Source organism: Crocodylus porosus, unplaced genomic scaffold, assembly GCF_001723895.1.
Source record: "Crocodylus porosus isolate Cpor-Errol unplaced genomic scaffold, CroPor_comp1, whole genome shotgun sequence".
In the NCBI taxonomy this organism is placed as follows: Eukaryota; Metazoa; Chordata; order Crocodylia; family Crocodylidae; genus Crocodylus; species Crocodylus porosus.
The window spans coordinates 59,776,248-59,789,839 of record NW_017728943.1 but is presented as its reverse complement, the minus strand read 5'-3'; the positions used below and the strand labels follow the sequence as shown (position 1 = coordinate 59,789,839).

At 41.8% G+C, this 13,592-nt stretch overlaps 1 protein-coding gene across 4 annotated transcripts in view; it reads right to left on the bottom strand.

The window, feature by feature from the left end:
- Positions 1 to 13,592, bottom strand: part of TRERF1 (transcriptional regulating factor 1) — a 134,426-nt gene that overhangs the window by 22,808 nt on the left and 98,026 nt on the right. For 2 of the 4 annotated variants that reach the window (XM_019549424.1, XM_019549421.1), the window contains exons 3-7: positions 11,312 to 11,404; positions 6,505 to 8,137; positions 5,816 to 5,865; positions 4,558 to 4,708; positions 3,336 to 3,584 (exon numbers count right to left, since the gene is read on the bottom strand). In XM_019549424.1, the coding sequence (XP_019404969.1) occupies positions 3,336 to 3,584; positions 4,558 to 4,708; positions 5,816 to 5,865; positions 6,505 to 7,890 (1,836 nt within the window). In that variant the 5' untranslated portion in view covers positions 7,891 to 8,137; positions 11,312 to 11,404. The remainder of the gene's footprint in view (positions 1 to 3,335; positions 3,585 to 4,557; positions 4,709 to 5,815; positions 5,866 to 6,504; positions 8,138 to 11,311; positions 11,405 to 13,592) is intronic. The other 2 variants (XM_019549423.1, XM_019549422.1) reach the window with 2 other exon arrangements.

Sequence of the window (13,592 nt, the reverse complement as noted above, 5' to 3'; positions counted from 1 at the left end):
TCAGTGGTATTTTGGTCCCACATATCCCAGCTAAGAAGTATTATGCAAAGGCTACAGAGACAGTTTCTCTGGCACAACGAATTTGCTTGCATACAACACAATTCCAAATATAATACACAACTTGTTTTTGAAAGGCAGAATGAAAAAAAGCAGGGACAGAGTCTAATTTTCACTTAACTCTCTTTCTTGCTTAACTAAAGGTGACATAACTAGCTGCTCCTGAAGACTGGTCTTTGTGAGTGGATCTATGGTGTTGAGAGTCTCCAAAGCTGTGAAACAGGAGGCAGAGACTGGGAGCAACTAGCAGACTGTAAAATTGCCTTAAGACAGTTTAGCTTGATTAGTGGAACATTAAGACCATTAAAAAGAGATGATTATTAACACCTGTGGAGTAAACAATTAACCATTAAGGCAATTAACTCTTTCAGCTACTTGAATAGTAATGCCACAGCTACTGCACAGTAGATCAGGAATCAAACCAGGGTGCTTCTATGCTGGTCAGAAAAGCAGCTTCCCCACTTAATACACATACCCTTAATACAGTGGGGGTGGTGAAGGTACATGTTGTATATGAAAGTAGTATTTCATCTTCTACATCAATTAGGATAGCTACAACAGAAGAAAATGGAGAGAGGCACTGCTAGAACAGTTAGGAGGCTGGCAGGTAGGACATTCACCCAGCCCCTGAAATTTAGGTTCAAAGTTCCTATTCTGAATAGGGCAGAGAAGGGACGTGAACCTTATTCAGTACAACTTTTGGGCATGGGACAGGGAGTCTCTTGAATACATGCATTGGAAGTATAAGCCAAAAAAACAAGTAAAGAGCAAGTAAACTGCTGCCTGTCTGTCCCTCATTGGCCTCCACCTGAGAGGTGCCCCTCTCCCCTCTGCTGCATGCCGCACAAAATCTGCATGCGTCACTGGTGGCATACCTGCCTCAGGTTGGCCACTCCTGAGCTATACCATATGGCACTTCTGAAATATTAAATATGTCCCTGATGTTCAGGGCCCTAGAGCTCAGAAATGGCTCTCTAGTTCCCTAAAGCACTTGAGTCCAATTCACAGGTGCACACTGGGTGTATTCTCACGTATCCCAAAAAAACACCACATGTCTAACTGCTGGGACACAAGTGAATGAGATAATGGGCATCCCTCCAACCATGCCTTGCTGTTGTGGGCTCTTTAGTTTCATTTGGTATTTATATGTATTTTTAAATGATTTCTATAAATCCTGGTCTTGCAAACCACAAGAGACATGATTAAAGCAAATCAGCTACTGTTCTTTAAAATTAACAAAAATCTGTTTATGCAATCACTTACTGGGACAATTTCCTTCCCAAAGCATTGGACAACCACTCCCTAGCACTTGGATATGCTACCACTAGTGTTGCTTGTAGAATTGCCTGGGGTGCTGGTATAAATTCTGTGTGCCCAACTGTACATGCATAATTTGCTTGTGCAAGAGACAGGACCATATGCATATACTGGCTGACTGAATCTACCACTGGCCAGTTAGATGTCTAAATGATCTTTCTTAGACTTAGATCCAGATTCTATTCCAACTTCTGTCCTCAAAGATGCCCAATTACCATACTAACCAGGATCCAGCACAACTTCAAATATAAAATAGCCCCCTAATAATTAGATTTTATACATGAAAAATCTTAACAAATTGTAATTTTCCATGTATAGGATCTCATCATTGGAGTCACTTTAATTGCCTTCATTTCATCCCCTCCACCACTGCAGGGGGGAAAGCAATGGCAGAAGAACAAGTGACAGGGAAAGCAGCAGCAAGGGGACAGGGCAGAGTACCCCTAGCCCCTGCCCCTCCTGCCCCCTGCACCGCTTGCTCCCACAGTACTTATACCCCCTCCCACCCCCCGCCTCCTCTGCTGCTTGTTCCTTCCTCCCAGTTACTTGCAGCGGGTCTGCTTTCAGTTCTGGCCTACGGGACCATGCACACAGCAGCTCCAGCCCCAGCCCGGTAGCAGCAAACACTTTAGCCCCTGGCCCAAGTTGGGATCAGAGACAGAGCAGCTCCCCTTTGGCTGGTGTAGTCTCTCCTGTGTGCCACACTCCACATGCCACCCTTCCCACCCCCACATAATCACCCCTAGAGCTGCCCATCATGTGATCTCCTCCTTGCTTCCTCTCCCCCACCCCCCCACACTACAGTCTTGCCCCACCACATGCCCCACTCCACCCACTGCATGAGCCACCCCAGCCAGACAGCCCCTTCAAGGCCTTGTATTTGAACCCAAGATGATCCCACTTCCTCCCCCGCAACGAGGGGAACAACATTTCATCTTGGATTTGAGTAAATAAGGTAGAATTGCTTCAGTAGTATTTACTATTCACATTTCCTAATATATTTTCCTCTTTATACTCTTTGGAGTTAAACTGCAACTTCAATGGGAATAAAGAGAGAGCCATTTCTACCATTGCTACAATTAAAAATATAGCAAACTAAATTATTTGCTAAGCCCTTCACATTCAATAAAACATTTGAGAGTATGCTTGATTCCCACTGATGTCTTTTTGTCTTTACTTATTTCTAACATGCTAAATCACCATCATGAAATAATGTTGTTATAACTGTGAAGGTGCAGGAATATGAGAGTAGCAAGGTTTGGGAGGTGAGGCATCTTTTACTTGACCATCTATATAGCTGGGAGATAGAACAAACTTTAAATCTGAAAGTGCCCTTGAGGTCACACTGTACAGCAATTTCAAGTTTCTGTGTTAAACTAAAGCATTAACCACTACCACTTTTCCTTTGAGGTTTAAGAATTCCTGGTGTTTTAACATGCAGCTCACATATATGTATAAGGAAAAAATAATCCCATTGTGAATCTCAGTGACCAGACAAACTCTGCAGAGTTGCTTATTAGAGTATATAACTCTAGTTCCTATTGTACAGTTTTATTTTATCTAAAGCAGATAAGAAATACAAATATATTTTACTCAAATAGAAAGAAAATTAAACTGCTGCATTCAAGCAACAACATAAAAAGAAAAGCAGCACAAGAAGGAAAAACAATGAAATAGAATAAATCCCTTTGTTTTAGTAGCATAGGAAAGTATTGTGCTCAGATTTCAAATGGTTTATTTCTGAGCATTAATGTTCCAGAAAGGATGAAATTACTATTTCCATGACTGACTGAAGACTAATTATTAACTGTATACTATAGGTATATATAGTTCTGTGATGCACTAGGGTAAGATTTATTAAAATACCCTAGAATATAGATATTTAAAAAAGAACTGAACTAAAAGCAAAGGGATTTAATAAGCACCACAGCACAAATAGTGGCAGGAAGGGCAGCACTCACAGAAGATGAGCAGGGATTGGCCACTTTTGGACTGCACGGCGGAGAGTAAGTCATCTTCACGAGAACTGGCATCTCATCATCTGATACAGAGTTGGCAGGCTTGTCTTTGACTGTGGTGCTGTTGGTAGTGGGCTGCGTGCTGGGCTCAGGCGACAGAAGCTTTACAGGGACAGAAACAGGCATGACGATGGGCGCGAGGCTATCCACCTCTTTAGGCGGTTGCTGCTGTAGTGGTTTCTCGCTTTCCTCCTGCACAGACAATTAAAGGCTTTCAGCCTCAGTCAAATAGGGGTCTGCCAGATTTACTGACTACAGGAGAAGGATGGAAGTGTTTGCTGTGCCCTGGAATAAAGCAGACCTGATGCGAACAAACCATGGCACTGCTTCCCAGGTCACATGTCCTTCCTGACTATTAGCAGCTAAAGAATTATGAGTTTACACAAAATTGGGCCTCAGATATGAACACTCATATAACACTTGTTTTAAAGATCAGCTGCAAAGGGACAAATTAGCCATGTGCCCTTTTTATTGCCTCTCTCTGATACACCAAGGAGGTAAAAACTGTTTTCCTCCAATACATAAATATAGAGATCTCTCTCTCATTAAAATATATATTACATATACATTAGTTCTTTATTCAGATCTTATGTAATTTGGGAGACTATGGAAACCTAAAGAACTAGAAGGATTATTCCATTAGCCATACTAAGAGAATACAACAACCTGATTAAGAGGAAAGTTACTTTGTATTCAGAGCAACTAATATTCAAGGTTGATTTGCCTCTCGTTATACCTGCATAACTAAAAAACATTTGGGCAAAACGTGCTAAAAATTCAACACTCCTGTTTATTCAGTTAAGGCCTGGAATGTTTACAATAACATGTATTAAGTTATCCAACTGGTACAATGGAAAATAAGACCTGACATTCTGATATTTCTAATGCAGCTAATAGTTTAAAAAACTCAAACTAGCAGGGCTTTTTATACATTAGAACTAAAAATGGCGTAAACATATTCTCTTCTTTTCCGGTCACCTTTAAACAAGGAAGGATTTTTGGTCTATATATAACCATAACTATATATACCTTTACTGCTGTAGACTTAAAAAAAAATTAAGAAACTGGGGCAAACCCACTCTTTTGACAGCAAAGCAAAGCAAGCGGCAAACACCAACATGAAAGAAATGGAGAGGAAAATACTGAAGTGTAACAACCTCCTTACCTGTTTAAAGCTCGGAGATGCTCTTACTCCCCCATGTGACCTCATGTGACCATTTAGGGCTGGTAAACTCTTAAATTCCTTCAAACATATTGAACATGTTAGCTTGTTCTTTGTACTGGCTTTCTCAGGAAACAATCCTCTGTTCTGGTCACTATTTTTGAAAAAGAAGGCAAAAAGGATAAATCAGTTTCCCAGACATCGGGCATGTTTCATTACACAGAAGGTCTTTAATCTGAGAATTTCAAAGCTATTTACCAGTGTAATGCAATTACAATATATCAGTAGTTCTCAATCTTTTTAGTCTTAGAGGCACCTTTAGACTCAAGGCACCCCTTGGAAAATGCCAGATCTCAGCTTTCACAGATTGCTTAATTACAGAAGAATATTAAGAGCAATTATTTGGATGCAAAGAACTCTCAGAAAGACCACAACAGATCCAAAATATTTTTGACACCATGGGTTCCTAATTAATCTCTCTGGGTTTGTCTTATGAATCATCTGCAGCTGTTTGTACACAGAACGGTGCTAATATTGTGTGGCACCCTGCAAAATCCTTAAAAAGATCTCAGGGCACCCCAGGGCTACAGTACCTTGGCTCAGAGCCACTGTAAAAGATCATAAAGCTCTTCTATCAGGAGCTAATTATAGTACCCTGGATATGTATTCAAATACATACAGGCTCAAAAAAAAATCAATCTGAGCAAGTTCCAAACTGGATGGGAGAACAGGTGGCAAACAAGACCCAGAATCTATTTTTAATATATGGCCCACTATATAGAAAAGCCTGAGAATCCTGGCCTAGGACAAGACATATGTTTCTTCAAGACCCATGTTTCCCCATCTGTGCTAGCACTAAAAAAGCATTACAACATGGGTGCCCCTACATGTGGCAAACAAGTTTGGTGGAAGATGGATCTTACCATGGTACAGACAGACCTTGAGAACAAAAAAACTAACACCCCATCCCCCCAGGATTCTGAACATTTTTTTCCTGCCACAGTTGGAAATCTAAACATGCATCCCCTGCATATGTGAAAACTCCCTTGTTTTCACTCATTTTTTTAAAATACAGTGCTCCAAAATAAATTAATTTTGTTGCCATAAACTGCACAATTTTATATCCACAGTGTATAACACTTTCATGGTATCACAGAATAGTTTCCAGGACCAACAGCCCTTATTTTATTTGCCAGACTAATTTATCTTTAACCATAAAGCAACTTTCCCAACTAACAACTCTATACCAAACTCATGATACCTTTGCTCAGGGGACAGTGGTTGCAGTCTGCCATCTGACAGTTGCATCTGCTATCACAGGGGAAAAAAGAAAAGAAAAATATTGTTCAAGTTATACTAACGTATAGAAGAATTTTCACGGATTATTACTATTATCATTATTAAAAAAAATTACATTTTTCATCTGAATTTGGTGAAGGTCCTGACCTGATACTCCTAGAGTAAGTATGTAACTCTATATCTACCCAGAAAATGGATATATATGCCTCTGAGCACTGCTAGTACCAGCTTCCCATATACAAACCTGCTAATATACCACTGAGTTCTGATCTAAAGGGATAACTGTTTGGTGCCTAGGGGTAGTTGGGTCTTCACATCCGTTCAATCCCTGGAATTTTTAAGGAGGTTGCCAGGAAGATGGAAAATTCATGCCAAAGGTGGCAGTATTTTTTCTGTAGTGGGAGTATATGTCCATTAGAAACTGGACCAAAATTGCTGATTTGTTTTTAATTATTATTATTATTGAGGTCACAGACACCTGTCACTAACAACCCAGGCTAGAGCCAACACAGATCAAAGCAAGAGAGATTTCAGGAATTTCTGGAAACAAGTCCCACTATGCTTGTGCCCTAGCCATCTCCTGTTACTATTTTGCTTGTGTACAGCGAATGGAACAGAGCCCTGTGAATGGAAATCTAAAACATTACATACCTGAGGCCAAATGGCAGTGGGAGACTCTTGCGGAGCCCCTTTGCTATTTAGATGGCCACCTGATGGTGGTAACAGAGTTCGATGAGGAAGAGTATTACTGACTGAATTAATTTCCTGCTCTGTGGGATCCTCCATTGCCTCTGGTGCCGAGAGGCTAATATGGGAGTTCATCAGAGCTTGAGACCTGTTGTCATTTTGATACTGCTTTTCCTGACTCGTGTCGTCTTCTTGTTGCTGCTCCTGTTGTTGTAGTAAGCTCTGTGAATACAAATGCCTATACTGCTGCTGTGGATCTTGGTAGCAATACTGAGGCACTGCTCCCAACTGTATAAGCTGTACAGGATGAGACTGATCCTGGGAATACTGGTGCGCTTCATGCAGAGTCTTTGGGTCAGGATCCCTGTGATAAGGCAGCTGTAAGTCCATCTGCTGCTGCGGCTGCAACTGCTGCATAGCAGGTTGCGTTTGATAATACTGTGCTATTTGCATTGGACACTGCCTCTGCTGCATTTCTTGTATTGAAAACCGCTGCTGTCCCTGCTGTGGCTGCTGCTGCTGCTGCTGCAGGTAATATTGGCTCTGCTGTAAATGCTGTAAATGTTGTGGTAACAGCTGCTGAGACTGCAATTGTTGCACATGCGGCTGGCCTGGCTGAACTGCAGAATGCATTTGCATTTGGGAGAGGTGTTGCTGGTAGTCATAATACAACTGCTGTGGGTGCTGCATGACTTGCATTTGTTGTTTTTGCTGTGGGCTTGCAAAACTCTGATGTACTTGCTGTGGCACTTGTTGGTATCTTTGCACAGTGGAAGTTGCAGGCTGTTGCTCAATGCTAGACTTTTGAGACAGCAGTTGTCTCAATGCGCTGTCATTGACGTTATCCATCACTGAAGACTGAGCGTGCAAGACCTGAGTCATGTTGTTGACTTGAATTCTTAAGTTTTGGTTAGCAAATACTTGCGTAAAGGAGTCTAGTTTATGTAAAACCCCACTCGTGATTTTCTGTGATCGAACTTCATTAGCTGGAGAGTACGGATACTGGTATCCATCAGCTGATTCACCCTGCCCAAGAGGGCTCCACATTGCATTCTGACTGTTTAGATTGTTCCTTACTGCAACATGGTTTCCTGAGCCAGAATGTGTCCAACTGGTTGGTCGGGATGAATCCAGTGACCCAAGGCTTTTTGAACCTAGAGTCAAAGCTATACTGTCCCTTGAATCCTGGGGATACTGTGGAGAGAGGGGGGAAGCCTGAGAAGCATCCATGATTGATGTTCCGTAGCTGTGGTTTAAAGCAGGGACAGAGTTTACCTGGTGGTGTTGATAGTACAAGTTATCATTGCTGTTGGCAGTGTGGTTAGTTTTGTACAACTGCTGGTCCCCCATTTTGGTTACATTTGCCCTGACCTTACAGGTATGAAAACCATTAAAACCGCTTTAAACCCTGAGATGTTCTAAGAAAAAAAAAATCGCTAGAGCTACTTATTATTCAGCTTGTCCATTTACATTACAAAGACTAAATTCTCTCCAGTCTGTTTGTAATTCCAATTTCAGATTGATGTTGCTTCACATCTTCATAAAAGGACCAAAGCACAAGTCTTAAACAGAACAATAGGTTCAGTATGCCAGACACCTAAGGAGGAACAGAAAGTAAGGTGAGTGACTGCTTTCTACATAACCTTTAGCATATCCTTTGATGCAATAACAAGTCTTGCAGTGTGAAAGACAATCATATGTAAAGTTGCAGCCGTTGGGCTCTCCATAGCAGTTTGAGTGTTTCATCTCTTCCAATTATCCTGTTTTTACAGTTTTCTGATTTTGATTAAAAACAAACAAACAAACAAACTAACAAACGTCGTACTTGGTTTTAGCTGGCCAAATACAATGTGCACAAGTACAGGTACGACTCAGAAGTTAAGTATTCTGGTTAAATCTCATTTCTAGTGTTCCCAACTCTGTTCTTCAGAAACAGATACATTTGATAATTCTGAACTCTCAAACAAGTGCATATCACAGATGCCTCCAGGAGGTCTCATAAGGCAAGACAGGACAATGTGCTTCCACAAAGTAGGTATGGGAAGTTGCGATGTGGGGTAAAGTACACACAAATAAAGTAGAGTTTAATTCTGATTCAAATTAACAAAAACAAAAAAAAGTCTCCAAATGCATCAGACAAGCATCAGGGCAATTATTCCATGTTATCTTCAGGGAGATGTGGAACGAAGAACTGCAAATCTGCTCAAGGGATGAAGGCCCAACATTATAATCAGTGACAAATATACAAGACTAATGCTTGTTAATACAACAGCAAATCCAAAAGCGACTACTAACCATGCCCATAATTGGGGATTCAAGTATTCATCTTCCATATGAAGTTTCAGTAATTACCAAGACAAATTAAAAACTGTCCAAAATTATTTTTTCCAAATGCTCAAGGGGTAACAGAAATTCTAATTTCTGTGCCAGTAGCTGTAAATAAATATCAAATAAAGGTTATAGCAGCTGCAGGCACCTAACTGTTAGGGCTGTGCAAAGCTTTCGTCCTGAATTTGATTCAGCCCAATTTGGTGACTGAATCTCTGAATCCAAATCAAATCAGGAGACCTTTTAATCTCTCCAAATGAAATTGTAGCCCTCCGAACTGATTTGGAAAGATTTGGAGACTCGGACATAGACACAGGTATAAGCATTTTTCCTACATACCTCAGGGTACTGGGTGGCTCATGAACAATGAGATGTTCATGAACAGGAGCATGGGGGGCTCCCCAGCACACTCAGCCGCAGACATGGAAGTGGACCAGAAGCACTTCAGGTCCACTGAGGAGCATGCTGGGGAACCACCCCACACTCCTGGCTCGGAGACTGGTGCCTCCTGGGTCTGGGAGGGCACCCAAGGTCCCCCTGCAGCCAACCGCTGAGCCAAGGAGGCATGGGGAAGCCCCCCCACATGCTCCCTGGCAGACCCGGAAGTGGACCAGAAGTACTTCCGGTCCATTTCCGGGTTTGCCACTAAGCATATGGGGGGTACCCCCGCGCTCCTGTTGCTCCAACTGCCCCAGCATCTTAGCATTCATAAGCTGTGCCTGGTACCTCAAGGTATGTAGAAAAAACATTTAGCTGTGTCCATGGCTGAATCGTTGGTTCTCTGAATCAGCACTGAATCTTCAGATTCAGATTCAGCTGAATCGAATCGGGGACAGTGATCTGAATCAACTAATCGAATCACTGTCCCCAATTCAGGCTGAATCTGAATTGAATATGGACTGTTTAGCATGCTTCTACTAACTGTAGCATGAAATGTGCCAGAAACATGTGGCATAGGGTAATAAGATGATGTGGGCATGTACTAGCATACAGGCAGTTTTGTTCATTTTTACTGCAAAACCTTTCATCAGCTGCTATTGGCACTTACATTTTCAATTATGGCATTTAATGGCTATGAATTACCCCAGATATACCCCTTCTTCCCCCATATATTTATGTTGCTCCAGATAATCTCACAATTTACTCTACCAGATTTCTGTAGCTGGACAATTTATTTCAAACAACAAATAGTCAGCCTTCAGGCACACTTAAGAAACTTCCATTTAAAATTCTAAAGATAAAGCCTATACAGCAGTGGTTTTCAACCTGTGATCTGCAGACCCCTGGAAGTCTGCTAACCATATCTAAGGGGTCTGTGAAAGATTACCATGAATAATCAAAAGTATGTTAATACCCACATTTACAATTCAAAGGGATCCACAACTCCATTAAAATTTTTCAGGGTCCATAAAAAGGTTGGGGGGGGGGGAATCAAAAAAAATCACTGCTATACAAAACATCCAAGGAACAATAAAAAAACACCATATGATATTTCATATCGACCACCATCTACTTTTAGAGAAAGTAAGTTTGTTTTACGCCCCTTCCAGAATAGCTATGGAATTGTGAGTGGAGGTTTCTATAAGACACAAAGTGAGGAGAAGAGAAGTGGGATCTACCACAAACAGGCAGACAAGGTTCTTTGGGTAAATCTGATATCTTTTATTAGACCAACTCAAATAGTTGTAAAACTTCTTCTTAGCAAGCTTTTGGGTTTAAATACCCTCCATCAGGCTGAGGAAGCAGCTGCATAGGAATTTTTCCAGCTATTTGAGTTGCTCTAATAAAAGATATCAGATTTACACAAAGAACCTTGTCTGCCTATGTCCTCAGACATTGGTCCTCAGACCAATATGTCTGCCTATGTCCTACACCCCTGCCACAACGAGATACCTTTACCAGGTGAGGAGAAAAAAAAAATGGTATGCATCTGTACTTAATAAACAGCATTAGCCTGTGTTTCATCTTGTGTTTTCATTCTTTTCTTAAAGCTTTTTGAGGTGACTATTCTGGATAGCCATTAATTAGGAGACATATTAGGAACACAATAAACATGTGCAGCCAAGTGTCCAAGAGAGAGTTAAGCAGTAACAGTTCCTTACAATGTTACGAATAATAAAAGTATTGCTATATAAAAAAAATCTTCGAGGCCACAGAAAATCCATACGATTTATTTATAAAAATAGATTAAACGGGAAAACCCTTCCCCCTCATCCTGGGGGAGGACCAGGATAGTAAATGTTACTTTCTACTCCAGGAGCAGCTGCAAGTAGCTCTGAGAGATAATTCTTGTTGAGAGACCATCCAACAAATTCCATTTACTGCAGCTTTGAGTAGAAATTGAGCATATGACTCGCTCTCCACAGAAAATTTAGAGCCACACGTGTTTCTGAAAGGTATGCGCAAAATCTTGTTCACAAACCCCTTCTCTTCAGAAGCTTACCTCCAGCTTAGGTGGTGGGACCTATCATTCTCTTTTAGATGGTGTGCAGTGTTGCGATAGCTGTCATGCAGAAACAAAATGCTGTGTGACAACCTGAAAGAAAAGTATAATCAATCATTAATAATTCAATAACCAAATGAATTCATATGTTCAAATGCCAACTACCAAGTCACAGAGTTGTACCTATAGGTACTTAAGGTGGAAGATGAGCTCTCTCATTTGCTTAAGCAGCTAAACCATTCCTTTAAGGGTCATCAAGACAGAAGGAGGAAAATATAAAAGCAAGTTTTATCTAACTCGACTCCTTAAATTCACCGCATATACAAACTTATTTTACCTGTCACTTCTATGTTATAATCAACAATACCCATTCATGCAGTAGCATTTTTTTAAATAACTTCAGTTGCTGAAAGTAATAATCTACAGCCCTGATCCTGATCAGTGCTGAGGGCTTTCACATGGCTTCAAAAGAAAAGAATCCTGCCCAAGGAACAGACTACATTACAAATCAGTGATTTTTCAGTCCATCTTTTCCAGATGTGTTTCCACAAATCCTTTAAGCATCTGATGGCCACCTATAAGTTTACCAGGGGTGACCACCAGGATCTGGGGGAATGTTTGTTCACCAGAGCGCCCCAAGGGACGATGAGGTCGAACGGTCATAAACTACTGCGAGACTGTTTCAGGCTGGACGTAAGGAAGAATTTCTTTATTGTCCGAGCCCCCAAGGTCTGGAATAACCTGCTATCAGAGGTGGTTCAAGCACCTACATTGAACACCTTCAAGAGCAAATTGGATGCTTATCTTGCTGGGATCTTATGATCCCAGCTGACTTTCTGCCCTTCGCGCAGGGGGCTGGACTCAATGATCTTCCGAGGTCCCTTCCAGCCCTAATGTCTATGAAATCTATGAAATCTCTAGGACTTCTGACACTACAGAGCTACCCTAGCAATGGGAACACAATATTGGAAATATTAAATCTTATTAGGGAAAAAAAAAAAAAAAAAAAAAAAAATCAAGAATGAAGACAGCTTCTGTGGACTACTTGGTAAAAGACATACCCTCTTCAAGGCTATGGGTGAGTTCTGCCCACAATAATGGATTTCAACAGGACTAGGAACTCATAGCAGCTCCCTTCTCAGTATGTCTTCTCCCACAGCTAGGTTTGTAAATATTCCCTTCTGAGGACCACCAGAAAAGGTTTCCATGTAATCCTGTCCATTCTTAGATCAATGGTTCACAGATTTCTGAGACTTGAGGCACCCCTCCTTTGACTCCAGCCATACTTTCATAACCTTTGTGAACTGAGCAGCACCCCATTTCACAAACTAATTTATTACAGCACTTGCCTCCCTGCAGATGGGCCAGGCAGCAGCCAAGCAGAAGAAGCCTGAGACCGCATTTATCTCCTCATACCCAGCTCTTGCTCTGGCACCCTGATTGAGAATCACTGCCATGGACCATAGTTCAAAAACTATAAAAATATACCCATCCAATAAGCAGGGAAGTTCTAGTCTTGGACCAGGGCTGGGGCAGCTGCCCCCTGCACAGGCTGCTCTCAGCCTCTGCTGCTGGGCCTGTGCTCAGGTCAGGGCATGCCCCAGACCAGAGGCAGCTCTGCTAAGACCCTGCTCAGATTGGGCATCCTGCCAGGGTGCACAGGACTCCCCACTCCCTAGGTTCCAGACCCCCTTGCAGGCATCCCTTCTCCCCTGGCTCCAAACCCCCCACACCTTCACAAATTCTTGCCCCCTGCCACCCACCCACCCCCAACCATACAAAATGCCTGAATAACTCTGCATAATTTTGAGGGGTTTTGTGCAGTATTGTGAGTTTGTAGCAGTGATTAAAATTGTGATTAATTACAACTAATTATTTTTAATATAATCACTATCATTTTTTTTTCACTTGTTTGACAGCCCTATTTCAAAGTTGGGGATCCTTATCAAAAAATACCTTATTTTCCATTCTCTTTACAATCATTAGATCCAAATGCTCTGATTTCATGGTCAGATGTGGGAAGTTTCATAGTTTCTAGGTCGGAAGGGACCTGAGTAGATTATCTAGTCCAACCCCTGCCCATGGCAGGAAACAATACTGGGGTCATACAACCCCAGCAAGATGTTCATCCAACCTCCTCTTAAACCCCCCCAGGGTAGGAGCCAGGACCACCTCTCTTGGAAGTTGGTTCCAGACCCTAGCCGCCCTGATCGTGCAGTAGTGCTTCCAGATATCTAGCCTAAACCTACCCTCTGCCAGCTTGTGACCGTTATTCCTGGTC